This window comes from Mycteria americana, chromosome Z (genome assembly GCF_035582795.1).
Source record: "Mycteria americana isolate JAX WOST 10 ecotype Jacksonville Zoo and Gardens chromosome Z, USCA_MyAme_1.0, whole genome shotgun sequence".
NCBI classification, from domain to species: domain Eukaryota; kingdom Metazoa; phylum Chordata; class Aves; order Ciconiiformes; family Ciconiidae; genus Mycteria; species Mycteria americana.
In genome coordinates, this window is record NC_134396.1 from 30553670 (window position 1) to 30572769 (window position 19100).

Here is a 19100-nt window from a genome sequence, read left to right on the forward strand (position 1 = left end):
AGGGCCATGAAAATGGTCAGAGGGCTGGAACACCTCTCCTGTGAAGAAAGGCTGAGAGAGTTGGGGTGGTTTATCCTGGAGAAGACAAGGCTTCAAGGCAGACCTTATTGTGGCCTTTCACTAGATAAAAGGGGCTTATATGAAAGACGGAGAAAGACTTTTTACCAGGGCCTGTAGTGATAGGACATGGGGCAACAGTTTTGAATTGAAACAGGGTAGACTTAGATTGGACATAAGGAAGAAAATTTTATTACGAGGAGGGTGATGAGACACTGGAACTGGTTGCCCAGAGAAGTTGTGGATGCCCCCTCCCTGGAAGTGTTCAAGGCCAGGTTGGACAGGGCTTTGAGCAACCTGATCTAGTGAAACATGTCCCTGCCTGTGGCAGGGGGTTTGGACTAGGTAATCTTTAGAGGTCTCCCAATCCAAACCAATCTATGATTCTATGATATAGTATGTGAATTAATAATTATATATGAAGAAACATCATCATTAGTGTAAAATCCACAGCCAACCAAGTGCATTTGGACTGTAAGGCGGTATATCTAAATAGTTGAAAAAGATCCTTTAAAATGATTTCCATTTACTGTTAATAGAGGGAGACCTGTACCAGCTTTGGTCCTTGGAGAAAAACTCCTTATCAAGGAAGAAAAAAAGCCTATTCTTAAAGGAACAGTGACATAAGATTTATAAGAGTGTGCCTGGATGCTCAAAGCAACATTTAGTTTGCTTGGACACTCAGTGCATGAGAAAGGCCCAATACCAAGAGCTTCCCAAAGGGTCTGGCAAAAACCCAATGGGACTTCCATGGAGAAACCATGGGGTTGGACCAGATGACCTCTCGAGGTCCCTTCCAACCTCAACAATTTTGTGAAACAGAATCAATCTTGCTTTCCTTGCTTCAACTCCTTTTGAAGAAGGAACTGTAGATCCAGTGTTGATTTAGGCCACCAAAGGTTCAGCAGATGTCTAATGCATCACATTCTGAAGGGAAGAGCTTGAATCCTGATGTTTTATTGTTAACTATTTTAAGAATGTGAACCAGGAAGGAAGACATTGCATAGATGGAGAGAGAACAACTTTCTCTCCAAAAAAAAAATCTGTAACTGCAAAAGAGTAAAGGTAAAGAAAATTTATCTGAGCAACCAACATCATGGTTAATCCTGAACATAATTCAACGTAAAGCAAGACACTGCAGAATTCTGTTCCATAGTTGCAAGACAGTAGCAAGTGCCTATTCTAGCGACCCACTTCTGATACCTGTGACAATGCAAAGAGAAAGCACTGCTCAACACAGAAAAATCCCAGCAGACACTCATAATAATTCATTTTTTACAAAGGGGGTGTGCAGATGTCCAAGGGAGCTTAGGCAAGAGAGAGTCAAAAACTGAGTACCTTAATCACTTACTTCACGTGCTACACAGGCTGAGACAGTTTTATTCACACATTTCTGTAACAATAATAAAAGTAACATGGCTAGGCCGCCCTGCTTGCAGTGGTCCAACAGACCATCAAGCACTCCATTAAGCCACATCCTAATCTTAGATGTGTACACTTCCACAGAAGCTTTATCTGAATTCATCCTCTTACTATACACTGTGCTAACAAAAGTGACACTAATGAAAGCAGTATTAACTTCTTCCCACACGTAAAAGAATTCTTGAGGGAAAACATTTCAGAGGCTTGTATTTGTTGGACAGAAGTAGAAAATAAAAGTAATAATAAAAAAAAGACGTCACTACCACATTCCACTTCTATCTTCTCATGCCCTGCCCAAAGAAAGTAACAACCACATCAAAATAACCCTACCCCAAACTTAACCAGGTCCCTAGCAAGCATGAAACTTCTGAGTGGGGACTAATATAGTTGCAAAAAAGAATTCAAATATTTAGATGAATAGGCAAAGTGAAAACTTAGCTGCTCATGAAAGCTGAAAGAAAACTGCTTTATCTTGGATAGCCTGGGTGGTGCTGGCTAAGCCTACCCTGAATGGCTCCTCTGCACTGCTCAAAAACTAAGCCCTCCTGCAGCATTTTGCACTGTTTTGTAGACCACCCACTCAGACGTGGCTACACAAACCACATGCGCTAGGCATGTCTGCCCCGCACTGAAAGCGGTATCAGCATTACGACCTTATTACTTGCGCAGCCAGGCTTTTAATACAACTTACTTATCTTTTCAATACCTTTGATTCCTTAATGGTGTGTATGTAGTCTCTCTACTGGCCATTAGATGCTTAAGGATTTGAAAGGGGAATATAACTGTTGGAAAAAACCACCACTATCAGAGCAAAAATATTTTTAGTTGATTTTTTCTCCCCTTCTTTTCCTCCCCTAAAGAGATAGGCTTTATTTCTGAGTCTTACTAAAAAGATGTAACTGACAGCTTCACAGACCTACTATTTCCTAAACAGGACCCAGACCTTGAATTCTGTCTCCCTGTGAGTAATGATAAAAGGTAGTAATTTATTCCTCACTGTGATACGAAGGGTAAAGTTTACTAACGGAAATTCCAGCTTTATAGCATCAGTTCTCTGAAGGAACATAGGAAAATGCACGACCCATTTGATGTAACATTCAGGAAAGGGTTACTTCCAGTCAGAATTACACTGGATGATGATTAAGATACACCTTCTGCTGTATTCACAGACCCACATTTGACTTTGCTCAAATTTCCAGACTGGAAAAATTAGAAGTAAATGAAGAATGAAAAATGCAAGATTATCACTTTGCAGTAGAATCAAGCTGGCTGAGGTAAAACATAGAATATAAATAAGATGCAATATTCAAACAAGTGTTAAACAGACTTTAGCATCTCAAACCACGACAGCTTAGATTCTTGTATGATGCTGCAATACATCTCTCTCTCATCAAGTCAGCCACACCACAATTATTACAGCACTGAACCAAAGAAGCTGCCACTCTGCAAGCTGTCACCCTACCTTACAGCAGACAGAACTGCTGACCAGCAAACTATTCTCTTTGTTAACGTAAGGAACCACATCCAGCTACCAAGGGATCTCTTCCTTACTCTGCGTGTGTCATCATCCTCTCCCACCCCCCCAAGGGCACTGTCCTCACTGTGGTAATACTTTTCTTTCCTGTCTAGTCACAGCGGCATTTCTTGCTGCTCAAGTAAATGCGAGGCCCTTATGTGATAGAGCTTTGATGTTATTTTATCTGCTAACTCAGACACAGAGCCAGCCTTGTAAATGTCATTGGCTTAGCTGTGTTAATGCACTAAGTCCCAAGCACACACAAAACTACTGCAGATACACGAGTTTTAGTCCCCATCATCTGTTCGTAAGCCTTTTATGCCCTTATGCCCAACAGTAAAGCTTATTGGTACAGTATACAGAACAGCTTTCTGGTGTACACTACATTCTACTGTATCCTGCTTAACAATTAAGAAAACTATTGAGGCTCATAAAAACACATGCCTTGCACTTGCTGAACTTTGGAACATGTTTTGCACTGCTTATTTTTGCAGTTCCTACTAGCTCCTGCTATGGCTGAAAGTCTGACAAAATTTTGACCGTAACTCTCAATTTCAGTGCATTGCAAACTGTGCAAACTGTGCAAATCAGCGGACCAGTGAGCAAACACAAAAATACCAAGTCCTTCTACAGACTGAAAAAAGAGTTTGCTAAAAGATACACTGTTTGCTGTTAAACTGCAAGTGATAAAAGATGGCATATCATGTGTATGAACAAAGACAGTATGAAGCAAATCAAACATCCTACCATCAGAGCAGTGTCTGGAGTAAGATAACGCATACAACAACTGAACAGGGCAGTTTTCTCTTCAGACTGTTCTACAACTTTCCCATTAATTTTGCAAACTAAGTAATGGAGCTTGAAATCAATGGGTCATTCAGGAGACCCAAAATACTAGTATAGCTTCTAAGAAAACAAGATGATACTTACCCAAGGATGGACCAAGGACCCAAACCAGATTGTGAACATACTTTATTTCACTGTGAGAGTGGGAAAGAAGGACAATGGGTCAGGCAAAACCCAGGAACTTGTAATTTCCTTCCCCCAGACTAACAGAAACTTGAATGGAAATATACTGGGCTCTCCAAATGCACTGTACTGTGTGTACTCTGCTTCTGAAATTGAAAGCATAGACTTAACCTACAAACAGCCAACCAATGAAAACAAGAGAGACGGGAATGATCAACCATTTCTTACGATCCAAAGGCTGAAGACTGAGCATCGATTTTGTTTTACCTTGGAAGACTCTCCTCACTTCAGACTATACCCCTTCCTCCTTTCTTGCTCTTTCTCTTTAGCATGGACTAAGATGGCCTTCAAATCTAGATGATACTGAAATTTTTGTAAAGCCTCTCAGTGGATTCAAACTTCTAAAAAGATATTAAAACTTGTCTACCCAATTGGACATCCACTTTCTGAGGTGAAAAGTTAGTGGCGAGATGAAAACTGTCCTTACTATTGGATACAACTACTGTTCTAGTAACAGTGACTCACTTATGCTGACAATTATTTTTTAGATATTGCACTTAACTGCTAACCTCTGTCTGGTCACCTCAATGAATTAATCCAAATTCTCACATATAACTTTGTTTGAAACAACTTGATGTTAAGTAAAACTCCAAAACATTTATTGCCAAAACACTTTAACCCATCCCAAAGGTCAATGCTCATATACATTAAAGACTTGGAAAGGTATCTTACTATTTTTTCTTTAAGAGAAATATAAATGTCTGTAATTAAGTGAACTAGGATTTATTTTGTTTCTGCATACAAAATTAGATGAAAATAGCTTTTTTTAAATTTAGATCAACACTTAGTAACTCTTACTCTATCAGAACTTTGTGAAAAATTTCAACACACACACACACACAAAACTGCAGTCTATTTTTTCCCTCTCCCATTGAATTAGAAAATTTAAGAGTTTAAGGATTATCCACAATTTGCATGAAATTCAGCACTAACTTGATACTGTAATTGCTGTTATCTCCCTTTTATGCCTATTCTATTTGCTGTTTTCTTCCACCCCTGTTCTCAGTATATAATAACTGGTATTTTAAGGGTATCTGGTATTTTAAGGGTAAAATGATTCATTTCACCATTTATAACAAAATTGTGCAATAGTCATACTAGAAGTATCATGGGATTCTTCCCCTCCTGAAACTCAATGAGTTTTTTACCACAAAACTTAGAAAAGTCAAAATGGACAAAATTCTATATGTATCTCGTGTAACTAAAAGATAGAAAGTTGAACACACACTAGTAGACCAAATGTTTTTAAGGTTGCTTTTAGATTTCCAAACATTTTCATATAAAATAATCAATAAAAATTGAAGTTTATCCCCTTTCACATGCACCCCTTCCCCATCCCCACCATCACCTGCCTTATGTCAAAAGTAACTTAAAAATTACACTCCCACTCCCCCCCACCATTGCACATTAAGACATGGACTTAAAAGAACAACATAATGCTTCAAGTATGCTTCATGCCAATCGTCAATAAGAGTCATAACATTACTGAAAAAGTACACTTATTCTTGGGAAGTCTGAGAAGGACTTCCTGTAGAGTGTGATCAAACAACATTTTAAATAAGGAAAAAAGCCCCTCAACCCAATCCATATCCCCACCGTCTCAAAAAGAGTAAAGTGTAAAATTTTCTTTGGACTTAAAGAAACAATATTAAGATTTACCATCTGAATAAGAAATAACCCCAATAGGAATTTAGTTTTACAGTGCTGCACAAACTCTGTGCATGAAACAGTAAGTCATACAGATACTACTGTTCAGCTCTACACATACAGACTACATGTGGCATATAAGCATACACATGACATACCGGCCTGTTCAGAAACAAGATACACTTTTTAAGGCTGGTAAACCTGAATAAACCTTTGCATCCAGAAGTATTTTTTAATTCTTTTCTCTCTTCATTGGGGGGTTTGAACTTCTAGTAGAAGGATGATGATTTCATCAAGAAACCGTCAGCAATATGAAAGCACACAGCTTTGATGTGAAACTGAGTACATATCCTCTCATTTGATCATGCATTAACAAGGATCCTGATTTTAAGGAATAACAGATGGTATGAAAGAATACTCATTATTTTACAGATAAGAAATCCTTCTGGAAACACAAGCAGGTTATTGAACAGATACCAAAATCTGGAAAGTGTAAAAAGCATATATGCATGTGTGTGTATATATCTATACAGGTGTGTCTATATGTGTATATACACACACACACGATATCATATATGTATTTATTCCAACATGTAACTGTATAACAACATATTTTTTTCTTTTCAAATAAAGGGTTTTAATTTAGCAGTTGTAAAAAAAAACCAACAAAACCCCAAACTAAACAGACCATATACTATGTGAACAAACAAAAATGTTATGCCAATAGTTTTATGGTAGAAGTAAGTCTCACGCTGGCAGCAGAGGAGTGTTGAAACTCATAGTAATAAATAGCTCCAAATTAAGAATTTTCTACAACATTTCCTTAGAAGACAGAACCAGCATTTCTTCTTCTATGATGATCCTGCAGAACACCTTCACTCATATATATTTAATTTTATAACATAAAAACAGACACAAGAATGTAGACTGCAAAAGATGCTGGATTCAGGACAGTATACATAACATTATTTGTCCAAAATCCTACTAGTTTATTCACTAAGGCTAGACAGCAAGTCATATAATCCTATTTGGTGCATTTTCTACCATGGTCAAGATCAATAAATGGATAGAGCCAAGGACCTGCAGTCCAACCTGCTGTGGTCCAACCCACTGTGGCAGACAGGAAACAGAATATAGGACCACCGTTTGGTCCCTAACTTTGTATATTGTTTCCTGGAACTGCAGAAATGGAAACAAGACTTTAGTGTTTTAAGTGACTAGAGAAAGATAGCAAGAAGTGGCATTTTAACATGAATAAGGTTACTAGGTTTGTGATAGTACTGCATCAAAAGAGCACACATGGGACCCCACTACTTGCAACATCTGGTAGTGTCATTCAATGACTTTAGAATACATGTATGCAATAATAAATAGATCAGTTATGTAATAAGGCAGTGTGTTGAACATGCATTCATCTTGTGGACTGGAACACCACAGAGAGATACATGATACCATACACATTCATTAAGACCAAGTATTTTTGTTTGTTTTCATGTGTTTGTTTTTCAAGGCTATCCAGGCAAACTCTTCCAGAGCATTTTCTTCTTGAGAAGAGTGGTTCTCTGAGTCTTGTCACTTTTCCTCTCCCTTATCAAGAGATGATGACTGGCTTCAAGGAAAAATAAAGCTGAAGGGGGTTGTTTTGTTTTTTCCGCCCATTTTGGTTGCATCATTCTGAATGTTTCATTTAAAGAACAGTTTCTGATGCAGCCACATGCTGAATCCTCAGGAGGTTCCAGACGTTTCCAGATAACTCTGTAGTTTACGGACTGTGGTTTTGTCCAGTGAGCAAAGATCAAAATCAAAGGTTGTATTTGTGATATGAAAGTGTCCAGTTTCTTCTATAAGATTTACTATCTGAAAGGAAAGAAAAGACGCAGTTGAAAATTTCAGCAATTTTACATGCCCACTGAATATATTAACATGCCACTAAGTATCATATGAAAGGCATAAAACAAGCCCAATTGCCCCAATACTTGCAGGTTAAACCATTATTCTTATCACTTACTTCCTTTCTGACACAAACTATGGTCCAGACAATAAGTACCTTGTTTGTTTTTCTTTTAGATCATCAACCATAATGCCAGCCTACTCATCTGCTGTTCCAGCAAACATTACCATTGAGAATATATTTTTCAAATGTTAAAAAAGAAGATCTGCATATTTTCTAAGTCAGCCTTAAAAAAAAAAAAAGAGCAAAGCCTTTCTGCAAGCAAGGGAAAGAAATAAATCCTTATAGAATCTAGTCCCTATCAAACAAAAAACGTATTCAAGAGCTCTCACATCAACTATTAGTTCACAGACTAGCAGTTATTCCTTGAGTAACAGACAAATACATTTTTTTTAAACCAAATCAACCATGGAAGACTCCTACCAAAGGCATAAGATCACTTCTTCTGGTGACTATTTAATCTATAATCACAGCTTTCATTCCAACAGGAAACAGAAGAGTTGCTAGGAGTTCTTGAGAAGAATAGGGACTAAAACATCTCTTCTGTGAGGAAAGGCTGAGAGACCTGGAACTCTCCAGCCTGCAGAAGAGAAGGCTCAGGGCGGATCTTATCAACGTGTACAAATACTTGAAGGGAGGGTGTAAAGACGACGGAGCCAGGCTCTTCTCAGTGGTGCCCAGTGACAAGACAAGAGGCCATGGGCACCAACTGAAACACAGGAGGTTCTCTCTGAACATTAGGAAACACTTTTTTCCTGTGGGGGTGACCAAGCGCTGGCAGAGGTTGCCCAGGGTGCTTGTGGGGTCTCCATTCTTGGAGATATTCAAAAGCCATCTGGACATGGTCCTGGGCAACCGGCTCTGTATGTCCCTGCTTGAGCAGGGCGGGGCTGGACCAGATGACCTCCAGAGGACCATTCCAACCTCAACCATTCTATGATTCTGTGAAATCAACAGTACATATCTCACTTGTGCCTTTCTGCAGTTTTGACATTTTTAGTCTCTGAATTGTAGCCTACATTTTAAGTGGTCATACTCAACACTGAATTGCTGTAACACGTAACTCCACATATGTTAAGTTCTACGATACCCACCTACCTAAAAAACCCATTCAGCATCTTGGAAAGCCAAAGCATTATTTGTCAGATAGGGCTAACAGTGCCAACACACTATGGTTATGAATCTCTTATGCGCTGTTTCATTCCAAGAGACAGACATCCCAAGTGAGCACACAGAAAGGGACCCCATCCTGAAGCAGGTAGTGTCATGGACTGACAGAACATTGCTCTTCTGCTCAGTCTTTCCAACCATCCCTTCTGCGGCACTCAGGCTAGGCTCAATATCTTGTTTGCATCCTTCAGTTTGAAACCTATTTAGTTCTAGGGCTTCCCCCCATCCGCTGAAATGCTGCTGCTGCTAGATATTCCTTGTTTGTTTGAGCTTTAGTTCTCTGACGGTAATGCCTTTTCCACAGCTGGAGGAGATACAGATGTATGCACGCATGGTTTACAGAGCACACCTTAAAATGACAAATCTGGAAGGAATACACCAATTTGAAAAAGAACAATGAATTTAAACTAAATCTGTTGTAATTCTTCACTCCCCATTTCATTATATAAACAGATGCGTTTTCTCCTCAGACCACAGAAGAAAAGACCATGTTGATGATAAATGAAATAACTTCATGTGTATTGTCAGGCATGGAATGACACAGCCCAGGGTGGATTAAACAGAATGAAACAAGATAAAATAATAAGAAGGAAATGCCTGTTACAGTACAAATCTCCCTTTCCAATCACCTCCCATTTTCCAGGTTGGAAAAAAATAAAAGTAAAATCTATTTAATTTGGTTTGCAGCTGTCCAAAATCTTGAAAGTACTTAGGAACAATCCTGCTCTTATTAACACTTCATTTAAATCTGTGCCTCTTGGCTTTAAGTTTTTTTCCATATGGGAATTTTTAATCTAAAATTGCCAACTTCATTTGTCCACTTGTTGATTCACAGATTCTTGTAACACTTTCCATCTCCTACTGTTCTGCAATGAACACAAGAGAAAAAAAAAAATCAAATGGGACAAAACTGATTGTTACCAGAAGGAAACTTTGATACATGTTATTTGTCATTCTCATTTTTGGCACTCTCTTGAGCCTCATCTAAGAGAGAAGCTAAGGAGTCAATCCAGCCTCCTTCCATAAAGTTAGGAATCTAATCTCAGGCTTGGTCTCTGAATATCCACTGTGTGATAAATAAATGGCTGCACAAGAAGTTTACAGAAGCTAAGGCCAGGAAGATGTAGCTATGCTGAACAATTCTGTCCAACATTTCCTTGCATTACAGTGGAAGAATACCACCCCTCATAACCCCCACAGCAATATAGCTGATTTTAGAAACAAAGATTACATGAAAGTATTAACACATGTATTTTTAAACAGCACTGTGTATTTTTAAAAAAATGGTAAGCATTTTTATTGATCAGGTTCTGCTTTGGGCTTTTAAGCTCTAAGCCGAGGGAAATACAAACATTTTAAACATATCCACCCCTCAAGACATACAGCCACTATGTCAGGGCACCTGGTAAATCAGACTGAAATAAACTCGAAAAGTTTTAATGGATGTACAAAAATGTATCAAGATAAACACAGACAACTCAATGAAAAACACCTGCCTGTGTGCCAGTCAATGAGGAATTAATGACATACAGTATTAGCATATGCATCCTTACGCTATTCAGAAATACTTGAAAAAGAATAAAAGATTGAGATTAGTTGCCAGGAAGTCTGACGGTTATAATATTAAAAACACAGCATTAAAATGTTCTTTTCCAAGAGCTCAGGTTGCAAAGAACAAAAATATCCCATTTGTTCCTGCTGTAGTAAGCTTTGCTTTCTACTGTAATATACATCTCTGTTTACATAAAGTTTCTCCAGCTCAGTTTCATCATTATCCATCATAGTACAACTATTTATCTACCTTTAAACAAGCAAATGAGTGTATGTGTTTAAGGAAGGCAAAGTACAACTAATGACATAGTAATTTTTCAGTTTATGGAGGGTTTTAGGCCATTTGATAGTTTCCAGACCTGCAAGCTGCCCCTTGCAGAAAATTCTCAGAAGATAGTTGCCATCTGAAGTTAAGCACTTGTGGACAGGAGCAATGTAATTTCCAGCAGTGCTGCATACTCTCAATTTCTTCCTTATGCCTGTGCTGTCTAGTGCACTGGCTTTAAGGAGATTTTTCACCAGCTGAAGATATGACTTCTGATGCCTCAAAGTAACAGGCAAAGTCTTACCAGAAATCTTGTTGCCTTTCATGGGGTCACGATATCATCATCTGCACTGAAAACGCAGAGTTAGGAACCCAGCTTTAGCCACCCAAATTTGAATATATGGGACACACAGCATGAACATCTGATTGCAGACTCAGTTATCCTATATCACTGGAAATCAGAGTTTAAAAAAAAGAAAAAGCCTCATCATTGCAAATCTCAAACCCTTTCTTTACAGTGAAAGAGGTGGGAGAGACATTTCTTTTTAAAATGTAATTTCAGACCAATTTCTGTCTAGCCATGGTCCACTATTCACATAAAAATTGCTCAGGTGATTCTCACAGGACTAATTTCTTGGTCAAATGTTCTTTTTCACCTGCCTTCTCCCTCTTGGGCAATTCTTATATATGCCTAAGTATCATTTTACATCAGGCTTACTTAGCTACATATCCCGGCACTTGCAGTTCAGTATCACAATGCTCCTGCCTCCTCCCTCTTTTTTGCGGATTTATTTCAGCTTCCTTTAACAAAGTGTCTCAAAGAGAAATGCCCCTCTTGGGAAAGAGCCACATTCTCAAACAGATACATTTTTCTCATTTCCAACTTGGCTGCATTCCTGTTTGCTGTCATGCCTATGGACTTGGTAACAACTGAGATTGCAAAAACCTGTCCTCCCCTTTCCACATCCCTCAGCATAAGTTTCAAAAGCCAGTGCTTTTGAATCAATGCCTTCATTCTTCTCTTGCAAGTCCTTTCTCTAAAAATTCCCTAAAGTATGTGGGTAGCAGGCTTTGACAAGTGCAAGAGATTATTACCTGCCCTGACATAAACTAAAGAGATGCAATCACCACTCAGGAACACAGAACTCCATCGTCATTCCACTTCGACACTGCCATTGCTGTTAAAACTCTTGCACCTATTTACAGTTTTCTGTTGCATATTTTTGCACTCAATCCCTCTTCTCATGCAGTAACCACTATCCCTTTCCGCACTTTTATCCCTTGCTCTCCTGACCTTTCTACCTCCTATAGTCTCTATATACGTGTATTTCTTGGTCTAGAAGTTTCACATTCATTTCTAAAAACTTTCTCAGCTTTGTACTCTTTTTATTTCTGTGCTTACTGGAAGTATTTTACATTGATTATACAGCTGCAAAGCAGTAAGGACCTTTAAGATGGGATGACAGTTTATTTGTAATGCAGAGAAGCACTGATTCTCTGCAAGTTATCCATTCAATATTGTCAACATATTTCACAATATGTTAAAATCATGTGAACTAATGAACTGCGGAATATTAAGGGATTAAAGGCTTTAAAACTAAACTGCATTATTTGTTTTATAACAGCATAGAGCATTTGCTAGTGCAGACTGGCTAACAGACAACTAGTAAGTAACTTGGCTCTTCCGTTGAATTCTGGTAGACCTCTGTAGCCAGTATTATGCAGCTACTAGCTATCAGTACAGAACTGCATCATTGTCCTAGCTTGCACAGTCTGGCCATAAATCCAGCTTTCACTGGGGCTGTTTCGACTGCCTGCACATACTCCAAACGAAGGGAAACAATCTGCAAGAACAGTCTCCCGGGAAACAAGGCAACACCAATTCTACATCAACCTAACTTTTATAATATAACTAATTAAACACTATGCTATGAGAAGTCATGGACTACAGTATTAAAATTATACTCCATGCCAGTTGTGAGGCAAAGGTCAATGAATGAATGCTTTCTCTCATCTGATAAATACACTCAGGAGAAAAGAAAAAAATCTATCTTTAGTTTAAAATGCACAAGAATATACTGTTCTTTTTTCATTTACTCAGAATAGCATACTCTAAATTTCCAGCTCAGTATGTCTCTTTTCACATGGTTTTTCTTTGTATTAGTAACTCCCCGTGAAGCAGATTATAATAGTACTCTAACATCAGACTGAAGAAGCTTTAGTGGATGAACGCATCATTTTTCTAGCAAAGGTAAATATTTCTTCCCCACCAAATACACTTAAATGCTACTAGATGAGAAAGAGGATTACGGATTCAACTTGAACCATCTTATTTGCTTGGAAAATATTTCTTAGGATGGCAGGAGAATTCTGGTTGGAACGGATTTTGCTAGTCCCAGAGCAGGCTCAGCCATGGGGTCAGATCAGGCTGCTCCGGACTTACCCATTCAGGATTTTAAAAGCTCCAAGGATGGAGACAGCATAGTCTTTCCAGGACTCTGTTCCACTGCTAGACCACCCTCACGGGGAAAAAACGTTTCTTGCTTGTTTTTATCCTTGCTTTGCAGAAAAGGTTTAGAAGATGTTTTTCTTTTTCACATGAAGCCACCTAAGCCCTATACTCTACAGCCTCAGTGAAAGCTGGATTTATGGCCAGACTGTGAGGCTAGGACAGTGGTGCAGTTCTGTACTGATAGCTGGCAACTGTGTAATACTGGCTACAGAGGTCTACCAGAATTGAAACCGTTCAAAAACTATGCCTTGGATAACTGGGGAAGTAAGTGCTCAGGAAGCAAAGCTGGGGCATTAATTTACCATACAGTGGCTTTTTCAGATTCCCTTTTTATGTGAACTCTCTAAGAATTAATGAATAATGTAAAGTGGAAAGGGTGCTGCAATTCCTACCTTTTAGCCTCCTGCACAGTAATTTCCCAACGTAGATAAAAATTTGCCTCTGCCACCATTCTGAAAGTGTGCTTTGGTTCCCTTTGTAGACAAAAGGGAACCTCGGAAACAACAGTATGTTAAATATGAAGGATAACCAATATGCATCATTGTGTGTCATAACTTATGAAATCTGGCAAAGCTATCAGAATTCCTCTTTAACTAAGAATATCCTTAACCAAGGCCTTCCTTTTCACTGACCTCTCAATTGTTTTCTCATCTTTATTCACAATATTACAGAATCACAGAATCATATAGGTTGGAAAAGACCTTTAAGATCATCAAGTCCAACCATAAACCTAACACTGCCAAAAACCACCACTACACCATGTCTCTAAGTACCTCATCCAAACGTCCTTTAAATACCTCCAGGGATGGCGACTCAACCACTTCCCTGGGCAGTCTGTTCCAATGCTTGAGAACCCTCTCGGTGAAGAAAAATTTCCTAATATCAAGTCTAAACCTCCCCTGGCGCAACTTGAGGCCATTTCCTCTTGTCCTATCACTTGTTACCTGGGAGAAGAGACCGACCCCCACCTCTCTACAACCTCCTTTCAGGTAGTTGTAGAGAGCGATGAGGTCTCCCCTCAGCCTCCTTTTCTCCAGGCTAAACAGTCCCAGCTCCCTCAGCCGCTCCTCATAAGACTTCTGCTCCAGACCCTTCACCAGCTTCGTTGCCCTTCTCTGTACGCGCTCCAGTACCTCAATATCCCTCTTGTAGTGGGGGGCCCAAAACTGAACACAGTATTCCAGGTGCGGCCTCACCAGTGCCAAGTACAGGGGCACAATCACTTCCCTAGTCCTGCTGGCCACACTATTTTTGATACAGGCCAGGATGCCATTGGCCTTCTTGGCCGCCTGGGCACACTGCTGGCTCATATTCAGGCGGCTGTCAACCAACACCCCCAGGTCCTTCTCTGCCAGGCAGCTTTCCAGCCACTCTTCCCCAAGCCTGTAGCGTTGCATGGGGTTGCTGTGGCCCAAGTGCAGGACCTTGCACTTGGCCTTGTTATATTGAGCCTGAACTAATAAACAGATTAATGCTGGGGCTTACAAAGTATTTTTAAACACACTTATCCAACTGTTGAGAAATTTGATGAGTGATTGCAATCATTTAGAAGTAGTAAAAATTTCCCTCTTTACAATATGTCCACAACTGGCACATAATTGCACTAAACGTAATAAAACCATCTGTGCTACAATTACATCTGCTTTGTTAACAGTGCTTATTGTTTAATCTTGTAATCCAACAGTACCTGAAAATGCTGTCCAAAACAGAGAATACTATTCTTTGTTCTTACTACTGCATAACCTTTCACTAAATTTGGAACCTTCCTGGTTTGCACATTTTCATATTTTACTCCTTCCATAACTTCCGAAGACTCAATATATCGTGGTTTTGCCCAAAGTGAGTTTTGCTTTGAATTCCAGGTTTTCTGTTTGCCATAGAAAACATCTTCAATTGTTTCTGAGAAAACACCAGTCATTTTCAGGAAAAAGCAACAAGATTTTTATCAAGTCAAGGTGCACAGCTGTATCCATTCTCCCATCCTGTTTTCATAATTATTAATACAGTATGTTGAGAAACATAACAATGAATTGGTGAAAAATTTAGCTCAGGCTTTTTTTTTTTAGTTTGTGATTTAGTGTGACAACACAATTTAAAGTATGTGTAAAAATTCCCTAAGCTGCACTGAAAGTGGTAATGGGCTGTATATGGATTATACAGGCTTGAAAACTATTAAACCTGATTATAAAGTTTTAGATGAAGGGAAAAAAATAGATGTGACTTCACAATTTCAATGAGCACACTGTGATATTGCATGAGAGTGCTCCTCACCTGCTGCAGTACATGTCTCTCTCTCAATGTCATTAATCTTCTGTGAAGCTCTACTAGTTCATCGAGATATGCCTAGAAACAAATCCCCCCCATAAACAACTCGTTAATTAAGTCATAGCTATGTATTTCAAAAGTTTCAGATATCTTCAAAAACAATACAAATTGAAATTTTATTTTAAATCTTCTTTGAGCTAAATTTTCTTATTTAGTAGTCTGGCTTTCTCTAGCTTAATAGAACCCAGATATAAATTTTTGTGGGTTTTCTTAGATACTTCATGCTGATGAAAATCTCATCAGGTGGTCCTTTGCTGTAGAAAATAACCTCTATACCTCAACTGTGGCAAAAAGTGTCAAACAGACTGAGGATGCCAAAACAGCACCTTTAAAAAACATCTCCCACCTTTCACACAAGACTCAAACCCAAAAGATCACAATCAAATCCCTTTTTCTCTAAAGCTACATAATTATTTTTCTGTGTCAACAAGGAGAGAAAGGGGAGAGAGATCAAGCAAGAGTAATCCAATGGTAAATTCCACTGTCCTCCTTCCTGGGATGTCAAACGTCCCACCTTTCCACCCAATTACCAACTTTCTCCTTCAGCCTGAGCCATCAGAAACTTTTTTCTTTTAAGCAGAGAGAGATATGGCACCCAGCTTAAGAAACCAAAAAGCATATGGATCAGGCCACTGAAAATCTAGCAACATATACTGAAAGTTTGGTCTTCTGCCTCACATTATCACAAAGTTGACACGAATACCTTTAAAATATGAATCTTCAGAGGAACTTGTCCACACTGGGAAATTGTGCTATGTTCACTCACACAAGGACTTAGAGCTCTTACCCATGGCCAGCTGACATGATTTTAAACAGAACTGTCTTTCTCAGTGTTAAATGGTAACTGTTGCTTCATATCATTCTAGTTAACATGCTAAATCACACTGCCACTTCCTAATGCACAGCCCTCAAAGGATTCTGGAAAATATATATATGTTTGTAATCGATTGATTTATTGGCTAGGAATACAGCTGCAAATTCTCCTCTTCAAAAATTATCACTTCATCTGTGAAGCACAATGCAAATTAATGGTGGAGAGTAGATAAAATAAATGATAGATGGCAGATTCCCAACTGGTGACATTGGCCAAATCACCACATGGATTGAAGAGAAGGAAAACACTTTCAAAATAGGACTGAAGAAGAATTACAGAAAAAAAGAGAAAGGTCTGCATCTAAAGGAACTCAAAGCAAAGATGTACTAAGATTTTCACTCTGTAACAAAGGTTGGTGTTTAGTAAATACACTAATATAACATTCTGGACTAGTTTACCGTTACCTCATTCTCATTTACCTTATCACAATCCCCATTCTTTATTTGTTTATCAGATTTGTTTTGCTTTATCGGACTTTTCACTTCTAAAATCTGGAAAAGAAAAAAATCGTGTAAAAATTAAATGCATCATTGGATACAATTAAATATGAAAAATTCTGCTATCAGTTAATAACACAAAGAATATAACATTTGGAGAAATGTAATCAAAACTCTAAACTGAGCTTTTCATTCTTTAATCCATACAACCTACTCACATTTTTCAGAAAAAAAGCAGCTTACAGCAGAAAATGCTGAGTTGCTGGAATGAGATGATATTGGTATTATTAATCCTTAAAATAATTAATTTCATGTCATTTAAAGCCTCCTCAACACTTTTTTGTATCTTTTGCATGCTAGTAGGATAAGAGGTCTGATTCTGCAGATACAAAATGATGCTGAGGTACTCTCCAGTGCCTTTGAAATGTCACATAATCAGTATATTTTTCCTGTTGTTTTTTTCCCCCAATGCTGTCTCTTTTCTTCTACAACAGAGATTTTGAAACACAGTCTTTGAAATGACTGCATGAGTTGTAACTGAAAAAAGAAGTGTCTGGTGGTAATTTCTCTTGCACTTACATGGTACCCTTCCTTCAATGTCATACAAAGCCATTTTCTACCACATGTACAACCAAGAACGCTTCATCCAGTACTGAACCACAGCCAAGAAGCGCATGTCAACGAGCAGCAGAACACCATGCTTAATATGAAAATTTTAGGACTAAAGTGAGGAATATTTTGGGGAAACAGAACTGTTGACTGTTCTTCCAATTTTTTCCACACACACCACACATTTTTTTTGAAGCTAAAAGTAGAGTTAAAAAAAAGTAAATCACCATTTCATTCCTAACCTGGAATACGATCAGTTCTTCTGAAAAACATCAAAGGAAAACAAATGATCACAGACAATGGGAGATTTTGTGTCATGTTTCATTGTAAGACTAATACCACTAGCATAACATCACTAGCATGTGACTGGACAGTCACAACACAGGACAAAATTCAGCAAATAAAACAAAGAAATAAGGCCTGTAAAAGCAAGTCTTCTAGACTAGCAAGAAGCCTCATTGACAGCTTTCGGTAAGTTCCCTCTCATTTCTGCTTCCCTTGGTATAAATGACTAAAATTGCATATATGCTCCCCAGAGTGACCAGCAGCATAAGAATACAGCAGGCAGGCAGCTATTTCCCTATATATAGAGAGTGACTGCAGACCTGAGTTAACCTTACCTAAGGATTTACTTAGCTAAGTGAGATGCGTGGCCAGAAAGCAAAACATACTTTTCCAAAAGACAAATCACAGCTCTTCGATTGAACACCCCCTGAGGTTACTGCTGTGTAGGCCAGTGGAAGAACAAGTCTTGTTTTGAAAAAAAAAAAAAAAAAAAAAAAAAACCCCGAAACAAAAACCAAACCAGATCTCTAGGCATGGATCCAGTACCTTTTAGATGTTTTTCTTGTTTTTAAAGGAAGAAAATTCTTGGTTTCAAATAGAAACTTAGCAAGGACACAGTACCTTTGAAAAAGTGGCTTCCTTACAGTGCTCTTGATGTGTAGTTGAAATCTAACATTTTAAGCACTCTTGTTTAGATGAGACACAGCACTAATCATATTTGAGGAAGCTTATAGAAGTATTAACCCTGTCTTAGCTCTTTAGTTCTATGAATGGATTTAGTCAACACAAGCCTGATTTCATCAGTCAAAAGCATCATCCTGGCAAGCAGCACTATGCTACCAAGCAGAGATTTCAAACGTGGCTACGGCCCATACAATTTGAATTCTCATAATGCTTCCCTAAATTTCTTATTTTCAGCTTGATTATAAAATTTAGCTCAATTACAAAAATGGAAGAAGGTATGTTACATTCAGTTTTAGCTGGCACACTGCTACTGTTTGGAGTGCCTAAGTGTGCAGGTAGACCTTCTGTTAGATCACTGAAGGGGAAAGGAACATGAAAGATGTGACTGAGCGGGCTGCTGATATTGAGACTTACAATTACTTAACAATTACATTGCCTCTGTAGAAGTTACAGTCTTCATTAAACAACAAGCCATAGATAGGTCTTTTATTTTTCTTGTGCTTATGTCTCCAGTAAATGCAATATTTTTCATCTTTATAGTTTGCTTTTTTCCCAAAAGACTCTCTTAAAAACTTTTAACTTTTGTACAGATCAACTTAGAAAAACCTACAGAGTTTCTGGTGGATAATAAGAATGCTTTCTGGAGATGGAATTTCCTTCCTCTTTCTGTGCACAAACTAAGCCCTAGGGATTTTTTCCCCCCCAGTGTATTTGACTGACATGAATAATAATGTTTTGGTTTTGCACTATCAGTAAGCTTGTATTG

General features: G+C 38.4%; 1 protein-coding gene across 3 annotated transcripts in view; it reads right to left on the bottom strand.

The window, feature by feature from the left end:
• Positions 1 to 4551: 4551 nt before the first annotated feature.
• Positions 4552 to 19100, bottom strand: part of MLLT3 (MLLT3 super elongation complex subunit) — a 137209-nt gene continuing 122660 nt past the window's right edge. For 2 of the 3 annotated variants that reach the window (XM_075527308.1, XM_075527306.1), the window contains 3 exons: positions 16739 to 16810; positions 15392 to 15463; positions 4554 to 7528 (listed from right to left, as the gene is read on the bottom strand). In XM_075527308.1, the coding sequence (XP_075383423.1) occupies positions 7397 to 7528; positions 15392 to 15463; positions 16739 to 16810 (276 nt within the window). In that variant the 3' untranslated portion in view covers positions 4554 to 7396. Of the gene's footprint in view, positions 7529 to 15391; positions 15464 to 16738; positions 16811 to 19100 lie in introns of all 3 variants that reach the window. The other variant, XM_075527307.1, reaches the window with a different exon arrangement.